The sequence below is a fragment of the Panulirus ornatus genome, chromosome 43, assembly GCF_036320965.1.
Source record: "Panulirus ornatus isolate Po-2019 chromosome 43, ASM3632096v1, whole genome shotgun sequence".
Lineage (NCBI taxonomy): Eukaryota > Metazoa > Arthropoda > Malacostraca > Decapoda > Palinuridae > Panulirus > Panulirus ornatus.
In genome coordinates, this window is record NC_092266.1 from 11,542,841 (window position 1) to 11,561,569 (window position 18,729).

An 18,729-nucleotide genomic window follows, 5' to 3' on the forward strand; every position below is an offset into this window, starting at 1 on the left:
GCTGGCTTGTCGATGATAAGCACTGTGTTGTGTTAGTTCACATACGAGTCCTGAGGGGATACGAGGACTTAAAGACCAGCATGATGATGATGAATATAGGGCTGAGACACCAGGCCTTTTTTAATGTTCTCGTATATCTTTTGGGCTGAGGTAGTGGTTCCCAAACGGTGGCACCACAGAGGCCATCTACATGGTGCCTTGTGTGAGTCTCTGAAGTGATGACTGACGCAAGTAATATGGACGAATGTATATTTCTCATGATGGGTAATGTTTGACACTACAGGTAATATAAAAACAGCATCTCTATTCAAGCCGAGAGCAATTTTCACTATGTTAAAGTGAGTTTTCTAGACATAAGGCGAAACTGAAATGGAGGGAAGGCGTACGGTCGGAACCTGACTTATAACAAGGTTATTGAACTAGGCTCACGTTACACTTGGAATTGCAAGACACGGATACAGACGCGGGCCTGGGTTAGCAGCTGAACGATGAGTCCCCGGGAGGTTGGGAACCAAGAAACATGCTTTAGGGGACAACACCTAAAGGCCCAAGGGTAGGCGTGAGGTGGTAGGTGAAAGTATGGGCGTAGGTATGAGGTAGTGGGTGAGGATACAGTCACAGGTGTGAGGTGGTAGGTGAAGGTATGGGCGTAGGCGTGAGGTAGTGGGTGAGGATACAGTCACAGGTGTGAGGTGGTAGGTGAAGGTATGGGCGAAGGCGTGAGGTAGTGGGTGAGGATACAGTCACAGGTGTGAGGTGGTAGGTGAAGGTATGGGCGAAGGCGTGAGGCAGTGGGTGAGGATACAGTCACAGGTGTGAGGTGGTAGGTGAAGGTATGGGCGAAGGCGTGAGGTAGTGGGTGAGGATACAGTCACAGGTGTGAGGTGGTAGGTGAAGGTATGGGCGTAGGCGTGAGGCAGTGGGTGAGGATACAGTCACAGGTGTGAGGTACTGGATGAGGAATGTAAGATACAAGGAAAACTGTAAGACGAGTTTCAAGGTTGAAGGCAAACTAGCATGATAATCTATGGTTCTGATGGAAAAACATTACTGCCCTTGGTAGCTCATGAATACGAAGGAGAGTCGTGTCATATCATGGCTTCGACTTGTATGAGGCTGGGTGGACGGAGGCAGGCAGGCAGGCAGGCAGAGAATGTGCACAGGACTGGTGGCCCTGTGGGGAGCGTTGAGGATCCAAGGTCCCATGAGAGGGTCGGAAGAGGAGTGTGTTTGTGGTGGAGCGATCACATCCAGCCGGAACCGGGAGACTCCATGTAAACACCAGCCATTCTCGTCAACAACGCGCGGGAAAAATACGAAAACCGGCACGTCCAGCCTACTCCTTGGCATCCTCTCGAGGCTGACCCAGCATGAGGATTTCATCATTTCAGTCGATATTTTTTTTTTTTTTTTCTTCAATTTAGCTGGGACAAACAAGTTGGCCTTCACAGGAGACCACCGCCAGCTTGCCCGGCGCAGGAGGACACAATGAACAGCAATTTCACCTGGGGCTTTTCCCTCCCTGCTGAGGTGGTCATGTTGAAGGACAGACATGGGCGTGGTGGCTAGTCTGACACAGCTTTGGGCGTGGATGGGCTAATGAAGACATAGACATGGGCTGGGTGACTAGTGAAGACACAGGCATGGGCGGGCTAGTGAAGACACAGACATGGGCGTGGTTAGGCTAATGAAGACACAGACATGGGAGTGGATGGGCTAGTGAAGACACAGACATGGGTGTGGGTGGACTAGTGAAGACACAGACATGGGCGTAGGTGGGCTAGTGAAGACACAGATATGGGCGTGGTTAGGCTAATGAAGACACAGACATGGGAGTGGATGGGCTAGTGGTGAAGACACAGATATGGGCGTGGTTAGGCTAATGAAGACACAGACATGGGAGTGGATGGGCTAGTGAAGACACATACATGGGTGTGGGTAGACTAGTGAAGACACAGACATGGGCGTTGGTGGGCTAGTGAAGACACAGACATGGGCGTGGATGGGCTAGTGAAGACACAGACATGGGCGTGGTGGCTAGTGTAACACAGCTTTTGGCGTGGATGGGTTACTGAGGACACAGCTGTGGGCGTGGATGGACTAATGAAGACAAAGACATGGGCGTGGGTGGCCATAGAGGATACAGACATGGGGGTGGGTGGTGAATGAAATACACTAGACATTGGCATGGGCTGCTGTTGGAGACACAGACATGAGCATTGGTTGGCTAGTGGAGACACAGACATGGGCGTGGGTGGTTAGTGGAGACACAGATATGGGCGTGGTTAGGCTAATGAAGACACAGACATGGGAGTGGATGGGCTAGTGAAGACACATACATGGGTGTGGGTAGACTAGTGAAGACACAGACATGGGCGTTGGTGGGCTAGTGAAGACACAGACATAGGCGTGGTGGCTAGTGTAACACAGCTTTTGGCGTGGATGGGTTACTGAGGACACAGCTGTGGGCGTGGATGGACTAATGAAGACAAAGACATGGGCGTGGGTGGCCATAGAGGATACAGACATGGGGGTGGGTGGTGAATGAAATACACTAGACATTGGCATGGGCTGCTATTGGAGACACAGACATGAGCATTGGTTGGCTAGTGAAGACACAGACATGGGTGTGGGTGGACTAGTGAAGACACAGACATGGGTGTGGGTGGACTAGTGAAGACACAGACATGGGTGTGGGTGGACTAGTGAAGACACAGACATGAGCGTGGGTGGGCTAGTGAAAAAAGGGGTCGGTAAGTGGTTATGAGGAGACGAAATTGTATGAGATCACGAGATGAATCATAATGTGGATCAGCATCAGGTCATGAGGAGGCGCACTGGTTGTATGAGGTCATGAGGACGTGAACCGTTATCAGTTTATAACTGAGTCACTCCCAGATAGTCTTATGGCTTGAAAAGAGCAACAGAGTTGTCGTGTCTCGCTGCATGTTACGAAGCCTAGTAAACTGACCAAGTCCACGGACGGTATCATCACTCTTCTGGTCCATGTCCACGGACGGTATCATCACTTCTGGTCCATGTCCACGGACGGTATCATCATTCTTCTGGTCCATGTCCACGGACGGTATCGTCACTTCTGGTCCATGTCCACGGACGGTATCGTCATTCTTCTGGTCCATGTCCACGGACGGTATCATCACTTCTGGTCCATGTCCACGGACGGTATCATCACTTCTGGTCCATGTCCACGGACGGTATCATCATTCTTCTGGCCCATGTCCACGGACGGTATCGTCACTTCTGGCCCATGTCCACGGACGGTATCATCATTCTTCTGGTCCATGTCCACGGACGGTATCGTCACTTTTGGCCCATGTCCACGGACGGTATCATCATTCTTCTGGCCCATGTCCACGGACGGTATCATCAGTCTGGTCCATGTCCACGGACGGTATCATCATTCTTCTGGTCCATGTCCACGGACGGTATCATCAGTCTGGTCCATGTCCACGGACGGTATCGTCATTCTTCTGGCCCATGTCCACGGACGGTATCATCATTCTTCTGGTCCATGTCCACGGACGGTATTATCATTCTTCTGGCCCATGTCCACGGACGGTATCATCAGTCTGGTCCATGTCCACGGACGGTATCATCATTCTTCTGGTCCATGTCCACGGACGGTATCATCAGTCTGGTCCATGTCCACGGACGGTATCATCAGTCTGGTCCATGTCCACGGACGGTATCGTCATTCTTCTGGCCCATGTCCACGGACGGTATCATCATTCTTCTGGTCCATGTCCACGGACGGTATCATCATTCTTCTGGTCCATGTCCACGGACGGTATTATCAGTCCGGTTAAGCCCCTCTTGGGCAGGACAACATCCTCGACGCCTGGAGTGAACTTCCCCCGACAGCCGTGACTGTCGTGGTCTCTGGCCCGTGTCATGACCCACTCCCGCGTTCCCGGCAGCAACAAGAACGCGTATGTTTTACCGCGTGGGACGGCGCGTTATTGAGGTCTCCCGGTTTAACTGTGTCACGGCGACCGTGAGGTATGGGAGGGGGATGAGAGGGATGGCGAGCGTGTGTCATGGCCGCAGGTCGTCATTACAGACCCAGGGCAGCAGGTGTTAAGGGGCGCGTGGTGGGATATTCTCGGCTGTACTGTTCACGTTACTGTACACTGTTGTCACTACAGCACTACGTGAAGAGGCCAGGGTCTGTACCTCCTGTACTATCCCTACCCACCATCGCACTGTTGTCACTACAGTACAGCACTACGTGAAGAGGCCAGGGTCTGTACCTCCAGGGTCTCAAAGAACACCCACCATCGCTTCTCTTGTTTCATCTCATCCCCTGGCGCACAGGGACGTGACCTTGTGATTATGACGACTAACTGTCGTGCTTGTGGGATTGAATTAGGTCGTAGTAGTTATGAGGTAACTTGACCCCCATTAACAAAGGAAGGGGTTGCCACGTACATAGTCGTAGATGTACACTCAGTTTGGTTACCTTCCATCTTCGCCATTTGGTTGTCTCTTACCCCCGTGGTGTACCGCAGCGCACCATACATAGGACTCCACCTCTTCCCACACTTTCCAGTGAGTTCCAGTGGACTTTAGGTTTCTCAGTGGGATTATGGTCCATGCTTTCCTTAGTGTCACTTGCCTGCATTTCATCTCTTGTCGTCAGACTTACGGTATCAAGCTCGTTGAATTTGGACGGAGAATTGTATCGAGAATCTGCACTTGTACATGAGTCGACGTGTTTCCAGTGAGGAACCAGCGGGACCAATCAGCCGGTTTTGTTTACGGTCTGTTGGTACGACCTAGGACAAGGATCTGGAGGACCATCACTGCGTCTCGTGTTATGCTTCCTTGATGGCGTCACCTCTACTAGGTACATAGGTTTCCTTGCGGTTCTTGAATATTTCCTGTTGCCAGTGTCCCTAATATTACTGTCAGTACCTTAGCTTTTTGTTTATATATAATACACTCATTGTGTATATGCCATTGTGCTGGTGTGTTTGTGTTCTTTGTGTATATGTCATTGTGCTGGTGTGTTTGTGTTCTTTGTGTATTTTGTGCTGGTGTGTTTGTGTTCTTTGTGTATATCTCATTGTGCTGGTGTGTTTGTGTTCTTTGTGTATATGTCATTGTGCTGGTGTGTTTGTGTTCTTTGTGTGTATCTCATTGAGCTGGTGTGTTTGTGTTCTTTGTGTATATGTTATTGTGCTGGTGTGTTTGTGTTCTTTGTGTATATCTCATTGTGCTGGTGTGTTTGTGTTCTTTGTGTATATCTCATTGTGCTGGTGTGTTTGTGTTCTTTGTGTGTATCTCATTGAGCTGGTGTGTTTGTGTTCTTTGTGTATATCTCATTGTGCTGGTGTGTTTGTGTTCTTTGTGTATATCTCATTGTGCTGGTGTGTTTGTGTTCTTTGTGTATATGTCATTGTGCTGGTGTGTTTGTGTTCTTTGTGTATATCTCATTGTGCTGGTGTGTTTGTGTTCTTTGTGTATATCTCATTGTGCTGGTGTGTTTGTGTTCTTTGTGTATATCTCATTGTGCTGGTGTGTTCGTGTTCTTTGTGTGTATCTCATTGAGCTGGTGTGTTTGTGTTCTTTGTGTGTATCTCATTGAGCTGGTGTGTTTGTGTTCTTTGTGTATATGTCATTGTGCTGGTGTGTTTGTGTTCTTTGTGTGTATCTCATTGAGCTGGTGTGTTTGTGTTCTTTGTGTGTATCTCATTGAGCTGGTGTGTTTGTGTTCTTTGTGTATATGTCATTGTGCTGGTGTGTTTGTGTTCTTTGTGTATATCTCATTGTGCTGGTGTGTTTGTGTTCTTTGTGTGTATCTCATTGTGCTGGTGTGTTTGTGTTCTTTGTGTATATCTCATTGTGCTGGTGTGTTTGTGTTCTTTGTGTATATGTCATTGTGCTGGTGTGTTTGTGTTCTTTGTGTGTATCTCATTGTGCTGGTGTGTTTGTGTTCTTTGTGTATATCTCATTGTGCTGGTGTGTTTGTGTTCTTTGTGTATATCTCATTGTGCTGGTGTGTTTGTGTTCTTTGTGTGTATCTCATTGTGCTGGTGTGTTTGTGTTCTTTGTGTATATCTCATTGTGCTGGTGTGTTTGTGTTCTTTGTGTATATCTCATTGTGCTGGTGTGTTTGTGTTCTTTGTGTATATGTCATTGTGCTGGTGTGTTTGTGTTCTTTGTGTATATGTCATTGTGCTGGTGTGTTTGTGTTCTTTGTGTATATGTCATTGTGCTGGTGTGTTTGTGTTCTTTGTGTGTATCTCATTGTGCTGGTGTGTTTGTGTTCTTTGTGTGTATCTCATTGTGCTGGTGTGTTTGTGTTCTTTGTGTATATCTCATTGTGCTGGTGTGTTTGTGTTCTTTGTGTATATCTCATTGTGCTGGTGTGTTTGTGTTCTTTGTGTATATCTCGTTGTGCTGGTGTGTTTGTGTTCTTTGTGTGTATCTCATTGTGCTGGTGTGTTTGTGTTCTTTGGATGTTTCCTTGTTGGTGGTTTTGTCTCCGTAACTTGCCTGGAACCCCCTTCGTTTATCTTCTGTCCGTCTGATACAATACTGGTTCACTTGTCGCTTCGCGTTTTCCCTGTGGTCTTCTCATCTTTACACCACTGCTCCTTCTCGCCGGTGAATAATAATATAACAGGCAGGTTATTTAACTTTTCACATCACCCTTGCTTACCCTCAGTTATGTGTTGTTTCCGAGTGTGTGTGTGTGTGTTTACAAACATATCCGTGCTTGCGAAAGGATTAATGTTCGAACATAATGCGTTGCGATGCTTCACTTGTAACCAGAGACGCGATGACTCTCCCACGCTCCAGGACTAGGGTGGGGGTGAATAAGACGGAGCGATGGGACCCCAAGGTTGTTGTTGACTGAACAAGCAGCTCTCACGAAGAACAATGCTAGATCTATGTCCTGTTGTGTTACGACACTTTACAAATCTAATCAACAAGTTGTTTTTCTTGTATGTGACACTTTTGGGATTATCGTGATTCTGTTTCCTCCACTGAAACAGAAGTGATGTTTATGTTCAACTACATCGAGGTTTACCCACCATTCTTTCACTTTTGGGGCCGATGGACATTTCTTTTTTTTTATTGTTTCTATCGCCCAGACGCATATTAACCTTAATTTCTTTTATTTACTTTTTTTGAAAATATTCTAATGGGTTGGAGGTCAAGCAGCTCCAAAATGTATGTTTTTGGCCGCTACTAATACCGAGCCAGGAGCTACATTACTTTGCTCAAGATGGATCTGTGATTTGATCCATTTCTTCTGATCACTTTCACCATTTTCTTCCTCCCTTTCTCGGCCATGTGTCAGTGGTCGTGAAATTGGGCACAAGGATAATGGATGTGTTATTACGATGATGAGTAGTTGTGAACATGACGGTAAGTGATAGTGAGCATGAGGGATTGGCAGAGAACCAGGTGATAACGAGGTCATGAGTCGGTAATATGAACATGACGGTAAGTGATAGTGAGCATGAGGGATTGGCAGAGAACCAGGTGATAACGAGGTCATGAGTCGGTAATATGAACATGACGGTAAGTGATAGTGAACATCAGTGATGACAGTGATGGTGAGATGGGCAACGCTGTTTGAGTGCTGCTGAGCATGATGGCTGAGGGGTAAATAACACCGAGTGATCGCCTGTGTCACTTCGATGGGCAGACACACGTTTGAGCTCTCCCTCATGACAAAGGCAGCAGTTGAAGCATCGCCTCTCCACACGGGTCGAACACCTGTGCTGTCGCGGACACGGCTGCATGGCTGTAGCCACACACAAAGGCGAAGGTCAGCAGGATGATGTGGCAACATAATTGTGCTTGTGTCGTCCAGGTGGCCTGGCCTATATGCTTCAGCCGGGCGCGTTGCACTCTGACCTGGAGTGGCCATTTAGCCCCATTATCATCCTGATATTTGATTAACGTACCGCGACCTGACGGACTATTGACCTTTCGGTGACCCCCCCTCCAGAGACCTTTGCTTCTGGTAGTTTGGACGTTGCTTTGAACCTGGTGTTACCTAAGCTGGCATGTCCCACTTCTGGAGACAGCTGCAGATCTCAGGCTGCGTTAGAGTGCATTTCCTGCGCTGAACTGAGGTGTGTGTGTGTGTGTGTGTGTGTGTGTGTGTGTGTGTGTGTGCGTGCTACATGTACGGAAGCGGGAGTGTGCTGCGTTTGTACCAAGACACTGGCGATGTGTGTCGTGGGATAGAATTACGGGGTGAGAGAGTGTGTGTGTGTTTCGTTTCCACAACTGGTGATGTGTTAGAGTGTGTATGGTGCCGGTACAGACCCGGTGCTGCTGGCCAGTGGTCTCTCTACAGGGTTGGTAATACGACAGTATGTTGTCTCCAGCAGCGAGTTTGTGGCAGTGTGTGTGACAGAGAAACACCTGGGATGGGGTGGGTGGGTGGTGTGTTATTGATGTGTTACGTGTACAGAACTCAGGTATGGCTGTGTTGCATGTACTGAACTGGTGTACGTCATTGTGGTGCAGCTACTGACCTTGGGGTTTGGTTGTGGATAACGTGTAAAGCGACTAGTAATTTGGCTTGTAAAGCATGAGGCTATGACTGTGTGTGTCCCTTGGGGTTTAGACTCGGCAAAGTGTGGGCGAAGAGTAGCGAGACTTCTCTGAGTTGAGTGGTTAGTTAACTTGAATGTCGGCCAAGTATTTGTATGAACGAAGCTTAAATACAAAAAGGTTTGATTATTTTGAAAGTCATTTGATAATAAAGGTGTGTATCGTAAAGTTTCCGAAGCCTCGTAGGTGTTTGTTGTAAAGTTTACGAAACCTCGTAGGTGAGTATCGTAAGGTTTACGAAGCCTCGTAGGTGTGTATCGTAAAGTTTACGAAGCCTAGAAGTGTATCGTAAAGTTTACGAAGCATAGTAGGTGTGTATCGTAAAGCTTTCGGAGCCTCGTGGGCGTGTATTGTAAGGTTTACGAAGCCTCGTAGGCGTGTATCGTAAAGTTTACGGAGCCTCTTAGGCGTGTATCGTAAAGTTTACGGAGCCTCTTAGGCGTGTATCGTAAAGTTTACGGAGCCTCTTAGGCGTGTATCGTAAAGTTTACGGAGCCTCTTAGGCGTGTATCGTAAAGTTTACGGAGCCTCTTAGGCGTGTATCGTAAAGTTTACGGAGCCTCTAAGACGTGCATCGTAAACTCTACAAGATTACAAGTTATCCTGAAGTTAATAAAAAGGTCGAGTTTTGATTAATTTTGTCAGTCTGTATGTTTGCCTGTGTTTGATGGAATATATGGTTCACATTTTTTGTTCTTCCATTGGACAATAGGTAGCTGATGTTATCATTAGGTTTGATCATTTGAATTCTTACAGTGATGTCCACTCCAGCTCTGAGTTGGCAGGAGAATGCTGCCGTGTGATGAGGTCTAAGAGTTGAGTTGAAAACGACAGATAATCACATAACCAAACTCCACGTCTGTGGTAGATGATTGTGTGGTCTGATACCCGGAAGATAAATGAATTGTAAATGCTATATGATTTATATGCGGCCTTGGAGTAAAGACATTATAAATGACGGATACATCCTCGTCAAAATATATATATATATATATATATATATATATATATATATATATATATATATATATATATATATATATATATATATATATATATTGTTACGAACTCGATATACTTATTCGAGCAAGGTCGCCAGTAACATATATTTGTTACATGTAATCTACTGGTCCTCGTCTTCGCAAAGACGCTAGGTTTGTTACGTTTCACAATGGGATAACACGATCAGAAAAGATGGGATTGAATTAAAAACCAGCATTACAGTAAATCTACTTATAATGAAAGAATGCAGGTGTACAAAGATAAACACATAAATCAGGCATGAAACATTTAATTCTGAACATGAACTAACATTGAACATGAGTTAACATTCCAGATAAGATTTCAAGCCAGGAGATCTCTTTCCTCTATGACAATTTGTTCGATAACATTACACTTAGATAGACCTGATGTGACACAGTAAACAACATCGTTACACTTAGCTAAACCTGACGTGACACAGTAAACAACATCGTTACACTTAGCTAAACCTGACGTGACACAGTAAACAACATCGTTACACTTAGCTAAACCTAACGTGACACAGTAAACAACATCGTTACACTTAGCTAAACCTAACGTGACACAGTAAACATCATCGTTACACTTAGCTAAACCTAACGTGACACAGTAAACAACATCGTTACACTTAGCTAAACCTAACGTGACACAGTAAACATCTTACAAACTGGGGCAGCGGTGGCTACAGGGTTCGAGACAGGGAAAGCTCACATTACCTTTGCTGGGGCTCGGGACTGCTGAAGGAATCGAGGCTCAGTGGGGAGTCAGAGGTTTTTATTACAGACAGGGGACCTCCGTCCGCCTTGTTACCCTATGATGCCACCCTTGATTGGTCATGGGCCTAAGGCCCGGTGGTGATTGGAGGAGGGTGGCTCCAATTGCCACTCCTACTTGGCTGGAGGGCCATAGGTACGTCGGTGATTGGAGAAGGTGTCATCCGTGAAACAGCTTACTGGCTGAAAGGAAGTTAGGTTCGTCTCACATCTGCCTAGAGGCCCCACCTTCTCTTGTCCTGACAGCGACGACACTGTATGGGGGCCGTAGGTTGACCCCAGTTTGACCTAGTGCCCCGGATGGAAGGTCCTAGCGTCGAGGGGGACTGGATTGATGGCCCGGCGTGGCCATCTGGTTTCCCTCTCGAAGGTATGAAGAAGGCCTCAGAATTAATGGTTTGGTTAGGGAAGCGAAATCCGAGCCGATAGCGGGGGAAGGCCTTGGCCCTCGCCCTAACATGAAATAGCACTTACTCTATACACAGAGATACACACAGACATAGAGACGAACAGGTGGGCACACACCCACGTGTTCGTAACAATATACATATTTTTTTTATTCATTTATTTTGCTTTGTCGCTGTCTCCCGCGTTTGCGAGGTAGCGCAAGGAAACAGACGAAAGAAATGGCCCAACCCACCCCCATACACAATGTATACACACACACGTCCACACACGCAAATATACATACCTATACATCTCAATGTACACATATATATACATACACAGACACATACATATATACCCATGCACACAATTCACACTGTCTGCCCCCATTCTCTCCCATCGCCACCTCGCCACACATGGAATACCTTCCCCCTCCCCCCTCATGTGTGCGAGGTAGCAATAGGAAAAGACAACAAAGGCCCCATTCGTTCACACTCAGTCTCCAGCTGTCACGCAATAATGCCCGAAACCACAGCTCCCTTTCCACATCCAGGCCCCACACAACTTTCCATGGTTTACCCCAGACGCTTCACATGCCCTGATTCAATCCACTGACAGCACGTCAACCCCGGTATACCACATCGATCCAATTCACTCTATTCCTTGCCCTCCTTTCCCCCTCCTGCATGTTCAGGCCCCGATCACACAAAATCTTTTTCACTCCATCTTTCCACCTCCAATTTGGTCTCCCACTTCTCCTCGGTCCCTCCACCTCCGACACACACACACACACACACACACACACACACACACACACACACATATATATATATATATATATATATATATATATATATATATATATATATATATATATATATATTCCGTGTTGATCTGCTAACATCTGGTGGTCGTAGTTGAAGAGTTCCACACATGCTGGAAGAATAGGTCAACTTTTTTCATTTAGCTGAAACGGTACAGGCAAAGTGAAACCCAGTCGAGGCCATCCCATTAACGCTCTCTCTCTCTCTCTCTCTCTCTCTCTCTCTCTCTCTCTCTCTCTCTCTCTCTCTCTCTCTCTCTCTCTCTCCACTCAAGCCTAAGCCATGCACCTAATTCATCGACCAACCTCTAGGGGTGGATGAACGGCTGGGTTGACTGTCGGCCGACGGGCGTAACCAGGAATCGAACCTATGCGCTCGATCCTGGGCGTGCCCGTGAGTGCGTCATGGTCAGGAACGCTAACCGATACGTCACGGAGCTTATTGCCATATCTCAAGATATTTGCATTGATGTTTGCATTAATTGTTGGCCACAGGTAAAACACTGCGAAACTGCTAGTAGTAGTAGTAGTAGTAGTAGTAGTAGTAGTCGTAGTAGTAGTAGTAGTAGTAGTAGTAGTAGTAGTAGTAGTAGTAGTAGTAATGATAGCGCTGATAATATTGATAACGTTACTGATAATGGTCGTGAGAGAAAGAGCTGTCGTATCTGCTGGTAACGTTCTGGCTTACGTTACTACTGATACAATGCTAATGGAAGTCAGTTTGATAATGATGATAACTTGTAGCATACGAAGATAATGAAAGGCAGTTGGTAAATGATAATAATGGTAATTTTTTTACTCATACCGATAAAGGAGAAAGTTGTAATTTAGACACGTATAACTTGTCTCCCGACTCTCGTGCTGAGTGCTTCCTCTTGTCTCTCATACTCTCAAGTTGTTACGTTAGTAAGTAAGGATTTGTCTTGACAACATCAGACGTCTCGTCACCTATGTTTTGGAGGAAGTGGTTTCTCTTGTCGGGATTATATGCATAATACTGTCATAAGGGTAGAATTGTGTGTGTGCATATATATATATATATATATATATATATATATATATATATATATATATATATATATATATATATATATATATATATATATATATATTTATTTATTTATTTATTATACTTTGTCGCTGTCTCCCGCGTTAGCAAGGTAGCGCAAGGAAACAGACGAAAGAATGGCCCAACTCACCCACAAACGCATGTATTTACACACACGTCCACACACGCACATATACATACCTATACATCTCAACGTATACATATATATATACACACACAGACATATACATATATACACATGTACATAATTCATACTGTCTGCCTTTATTCATTCCCATCGCCACCCCGCCACACATGAAATAACAACCCCCTCCCCCGCATGTGCACGAGGTAGCGCTAGGAAAAGACAACAAAGGCCACATTCGTTCACACTCAGTCTCTAGCTGTCATGTATAATGCACCGAAACCACAGCTCCCTTTTCACATCCAGGCCCCACAAAACTTTCCATGGTTTACCCCAGACGCTTCACACACCCTGGTTCAATCCATTGACAGCACGTCGACCCCGGTATACCACATCGTTCCAATTCACTCTATTCCTTGCACGCCTTTCACCCTCCTGCATGTTCAGGCCCCGATCACTCAAAATCTTTTTCACTCCATTTTTCCACCTCCAATTTGGTTTCCCACTTCTCCTCGTTTCCTCCACCTCTGACACATATATCCTCTTTCTCAATCTTTCCTCACTCATTCTCTCCATGTGACCAAACCATTTCAAAACACCCTCTCCTGCTCTCTCAACCACACTCTTTTTATTTCCACACATCTCTCTTACCCTTTCATTACCTGATCAAACCACCTCACACCACATATTGTCCCCAAACATCTCATTTCCAGCACATCCACCATCCTCCGCACAACTCTATCTATAGCCCACGCCTCGCAACCATATAACATTGTTGGAACCACTATTCTTGAAACATACCCATTTTTGCTTTCCAAGATAACGTTCTCGACTTCCACACATTCTTCAAGGCTCCCAGAACTTTCGCCCCCTCCCCCACCCTATGATTCACTTCCGCTTCCATGGTTCCATCCACTGCCAAATCCACTCCCAGATATCTAAAACACTTCCCTTATATTATATTCATTATACTTTGACGCTGTCTCCCGCGTTAGTGAGGTAGCGCAAGGAAACAGACGAAAGAATGGCCCAACCCATCCACATACACATGTATATACATAAACGCCCACACACGCACATATGCATACCTATACATTTCAACGTATGCATACATATACATACACAGACATATACATATATGCATATGTACATAATCATACATGCTACCTTCATCCATTCTCGCCGCCACCCCGCTACACATGACACCCCCCTCCCCCTGCCCGTTCATATGCACTTTGTTCGTGTGTGTGTATATATATATATATATATATATATATATATATATATATATATATATATATATATATATATATATATTGTTAATAGGCTTAAAGGTTGAGCTAGGTTTAACAGGTTACACACCAAGTTTTAACAGCATAGTCTTTTGATTGGATTTGATGAATACCTGTTGAACAGATTTTGAATGAAGAGTCAAGTGGTAGAAGGGATCCACTGGTCTGTTGCTGTTTGAATTCCTTTGTACAAGAGAAAGGCTTACAGACCGTGTTTTATTGGACTGGCATTCCCTTTGGAGCACCGGTTCATGGCCACTTCTAAGCCCTGTCATTTTAAGTATTGTAGCGTATTTTACTCACCTTCCAACAAAGTCCCATACGTCGTGTGCGGAGAAAATAGAATCTCTGTGTCCTTAACATGCCACTGGGTTGACCTTGTGGTCACTGCTTAAGATTCTAGCCATCCCGCTTCATATTCCGCTGTGGTTATACACTTACGCAACTACACTGATATCCCTCACACTAAGTAACAGACAGACCGCGCATCAAAGACAAAATGTCAGCAATAGAAAGTGGAAAGGGGCGGAGGAGCTCGCTGCTGGGGCTGCCTGAGCTAGTACCTGTTTTGGAGTCTCACGTGTGTGTTTGTGAATACGACGAGGGGTGTTGTGCTGACTTTCGTCGTCCTTGGTAGAGTGAATGACATGATATGTGTTGCACGTTTCCCAGATGAAGAGCTCAGGATTTCTCCCCCGAATAATCATTTATGATTCGCTTACCTTCGAATCTATTAATACGTAAGGCCACATATATATATCCGTGTGCATACCCACTAATAAGATAGCAGTGGCACAGTAACTATGAACGGTGTATGTATGTTTTTACGTTGAAGTCTCCAGTCATGGACAAAAGTTTTCACATCAAGGCCGAGCCTTAATTGAAATACATAGAGGATTATGAAACGGAAAAAGAAAAGTGAAAGTATATACGATTATCTGAGAAAGCGAACAACCTCTCTCTCTTCAGATGTGCCAGGTCAAGTTAGTGGGAAAGACACTGATGACGTCAGCAGGAACAGCGGTACCCTGCGCAGTGGGTAGTACATTACCCTTGAGTTACTTAAACAAAAAGAGTGCCAGCTGAACACCTTGTTCGATCCCTTGAGGTCGGAAACACGGCGATGGTTCCTCTGAAGTAAATGCTATTATGTATTGACGTTAAGTTTCTGAAGTTATTCTCAGAGTAATCTTATGGGTTATATATGAACGCCAGTATATATAGTTTTGATGGACAACATATTTGTGGATTTGAGCAGTTGATTGATATTAGGAAGGACGTTCCATTTCTTGGAAGTTGTCTTTGCCCTCATTTTACTTTGTCACAACCCGCCGGAATGGGAAGTACGGAGGAGCCAAGATATGAGTATGATGATATCGTAATGCTGTGGGGTAATGTTGACAGGATGTTGGTGCCTCGCAGAACTTTAGGGCCGTAGAACATCGTGCATCTGGCACCGTTGGTGGTAACCTCTAGGTTGGCGGTGGACACCAGAACGGAGATACGTCGTCTACCCTGGACTAGTTGCGACTCCATCAGTTCCGTCCTAGTTGGTGTTGACTGAGGTACGCCAGTGGATTAGCTCTTCCCTGTAATTTTGTCCTAAAACGAATTTTTTTTTTTCTTTGCCTCTGAGTTTCACCTGCACTGTCTCGCGCACAGTTCCAAAGCGGAGGATGAAATGGAGAATGTCCAGAAAATAGTATTTCATTAAGTTCAGGTTAATTTAAGACGAAACAAGTATTTTTTTTCTCTCTCAAATAAGCTTGTTGAGTGCTGTACTGCATGCAAAGTCGTAAGAAAGAATTTCGAGTGTGTACACAAGGCGAATTTCTGCGCTTTTCACTTTCAAGTTATTGATTTTTTCAGCGATACTTATTTTGCTGACCATGGACGCGCTGACAAAGTACAAGTGTTTCGTCCAGCTCAAACACTTGTACACAGTAATCATGGTTAGAGTGCCAATCCCGGGCTATATAGGCTGCCAGAGGAACTAGTATCGAGCCTTGAGAGAGAGGTAGGAAGTGTAAACTATAATGTAGCTGGAAAATGCGAAATGCGGGCTAGGCGGTGAATACCTTCTCAGTGATGTATCACTGGAGAGTTCTGAACTTTTGTTAGAAAAAAAGAGCAACGTATTTACAGACGTATGCTTCAATCATTTGCTCAAAGAGTAAATTGGGTGATAAAGACATGGCGAGTTTGATAACAGCTTGGGAAAATTTGGAGTCAGATGTAGAATTATGTTCGTTAATTTATAGTTATAAATTGCCTGCTTGTAGGTCACGTATAACTGGCACCGATTATCAAAAAAGCAAATCTTAGAACAGACAAATTTAATGATTCAGTCCGAAGGCGAATTCTTAGACGACAGTATTTATTAACTAGCATCGATCAGGAAGGAAAAAGGACATTATTACAACCGTTAGCTTCTTGCTGAGCGAGTGCTGTATTGGTGAAGGGTAAAAAGCTGGCGGCAGGGTTGGGTCATACACACACAACCTGCTCTTAACAGGCAACCTCATTTAATCGCTGTGTACCGCTCGTCGCATTTGACCTCCTCAGGGAATTCCTCTTTCTTTTTTTTCTCGGATAGAAGAAAATAGAGTAAAGATGCGATACCCTTTGCCAGCAGCACTTGTCACTCACCATCCACAGGTTTTCCTGTACGGCGCGTTAAGTTGTAAGGGGACCACTGATCCACTGACATCAGGAGGATATATATACAACCCGACGAGATGGAAATGGACTTCGAAGGTATAAATGCACAACTGGGTGACTTCGGCAAGTACCAGAAGTACGTCTTCGCCCTCTCCTGCTGGGGCTCCTTCATGCCTGCCATGGTGGTGGTGTGCATGACCTTCGTCGGCAACGTGGTGAATCACAGGTAAGGCCGACCTCTGCTGGATTTCGTTACGAGACGAGAGGAAACCAGCAGTGTTTCGTGGGTGGAGTATGAGTGGAAATTTACAACCACGTATTTGTGTGGTCATGGGTTTCGTTGTTAGATATGATAGGTAACAGCCTAGTATTTTGTGGTCGCGCGTTTCGTTGTTTGATATGATAACACCTTTTTTGTTTTTATTCATATCACGACCCAACCTTATGACTATACCTTTAATGTCTTTCGTGTTGACGCTGACAGAGCTGGATACTATGTTGTTACCAGTATGAGCAGAACAAACACTTGTCTTTTTTTTTTCCTCTTTTTGCTTAGTAACGTATTGTAACGTTAGTGACGTAACATGAAGCACTCGATCACCAAGGAATGCAACACGACGTGGAGGGAAAATCCGTGTACGTGTTGGATGCGGTCGTCTTCAAATGGTTATCGGTCACAGTTGTTATTGTTATTTGAGGAAATGTGCAGCACTGCGCTTTGTTGAAACCACATGTTAATCAATTTATCTGTTATTGTTCAACAAATATCTGGTTACGTTCGATTATTTTCATAGTTTTGCCATGAATGTTAAGCGTTCTCCTTCGTCAGTAGTAACATCATGGTTTAATGAAGACTGTTTACTTCAAACACTTATTTCCCGCCATCTGAATGAATGAATGGCATGAGCTATTCGTTTAGTTTGGACTTTGCTATAAAACTTTTGATATAAATTTTGACGAACTTAGGCTCATAACTTGAGAGAAACTTCACTTTTGGCCACAGAACTTAATTTGCATTACTTCTGATATTTTCGACACAGTATTCCCACCCATTCGTATTTCACTCACACTGCTGCATTATGGGCCTCGCAGATGTTCCATGCAAAGCCCATCTAGTGTAAGAACAATATAAATCAGTGAAGCCCCCCATCCCTTTTGATGATAATCTATCGCGTTTGGTATCTATTGCATCTGGTTACGTTCTGAATGTATTTTTTCTTTCTTTCATCTATTTTGGCTGAATTGAAATCAACAGTTAAGACTAATTTTCTCGCCATTGGTCGATTTCTTTTCCTCACTTGTGGACGAATTGGTTCATCGTTGCCGGCACAGGTGCTTTCGCAGGTTGTCATAGTCATTTTGAATAGGTCGGGGGGGGAGAAGAATGTGCTGGCTCACTTAGCGTGTCCTCTGTCCCCAGGAGTACTAATTCTCCAACACCAACATGACGCTACCATATAGAAACTTCTTAGCATCTACAAGCGTTATCCAGGTCTTCTGCACGTAGAATTGTAGAATTAGTAGGATGGACTGGCACCAGGAGGAGGTACCAGCACCAGAGGGAGGTGCTAGCACCAGTGCGAGGTACTAGCACCAGTGGGAGGTACTAGCACCAGTGGGAGGTACTAGCACCACTGGGAGGTACTAGCACCAGTGAGAGGTACTAGCACCAGTGGGAGGTACTAGCGCCAGAGGGAGGTGCTAGCACCAGTGGGAGGTGCTAGCACCAGTGGGAGGTACTAGCACCACTGGGAGGTACTAGCACCAGTGAGAGGTACTAGCACCAGTTTGAGGTACTAGATCCAGAGGGAGTACCAGCACCAGTGGGAGGTACCGGCACCAGTGGGAGGTACTAGATCCAGAGGGTGATACCAGCACCAGTGGGAGGTACCAGCACCAGTGGGAGGTACTAGCGCCAGTGGGAAGTACCAGCACCAGTGGGAGGCTCTCGCACCGGAGTGGGTAGGGTGGGGGTACAG

The 18,729-nt window shown here is 45.4% G+C and overlaps 1 protein-coding gene across 5 annotated transcripts in view; it reads left to right on the forward strand.

Moving 5' to 3' along the window:
• LOC139762316 (organic cation transporter protein-like) overlaps positions 1-18,729 on the forward strand; it is a 346,799-nt gene that overhangs the window by 170,772 nt on the left and 157,298 nt on the right. Inside the window, exons 1-2 of one of the 5 annotated variants that reach the window (XM_071686956.1) lie at positions 15,590-15,654; positions 16,748-16,976. The exons of the other annotated variants lie outside the window; for them this stretch is intronic. Of the exons in view, the coding sequence (XP_071543057.1) occupies positions 16,828-16,976 (149 nt within the window). The 5' untranslated portion in view covers positions 15,590-15,654; positions 16,748-16,827. Of the gene's footprint in view, positions 1-15,589; positions 15,655-16,747; positions 16,977-18,729 lie in introns of those variants that run through there. 5 annotated transcript variants of the gene reach the window in all.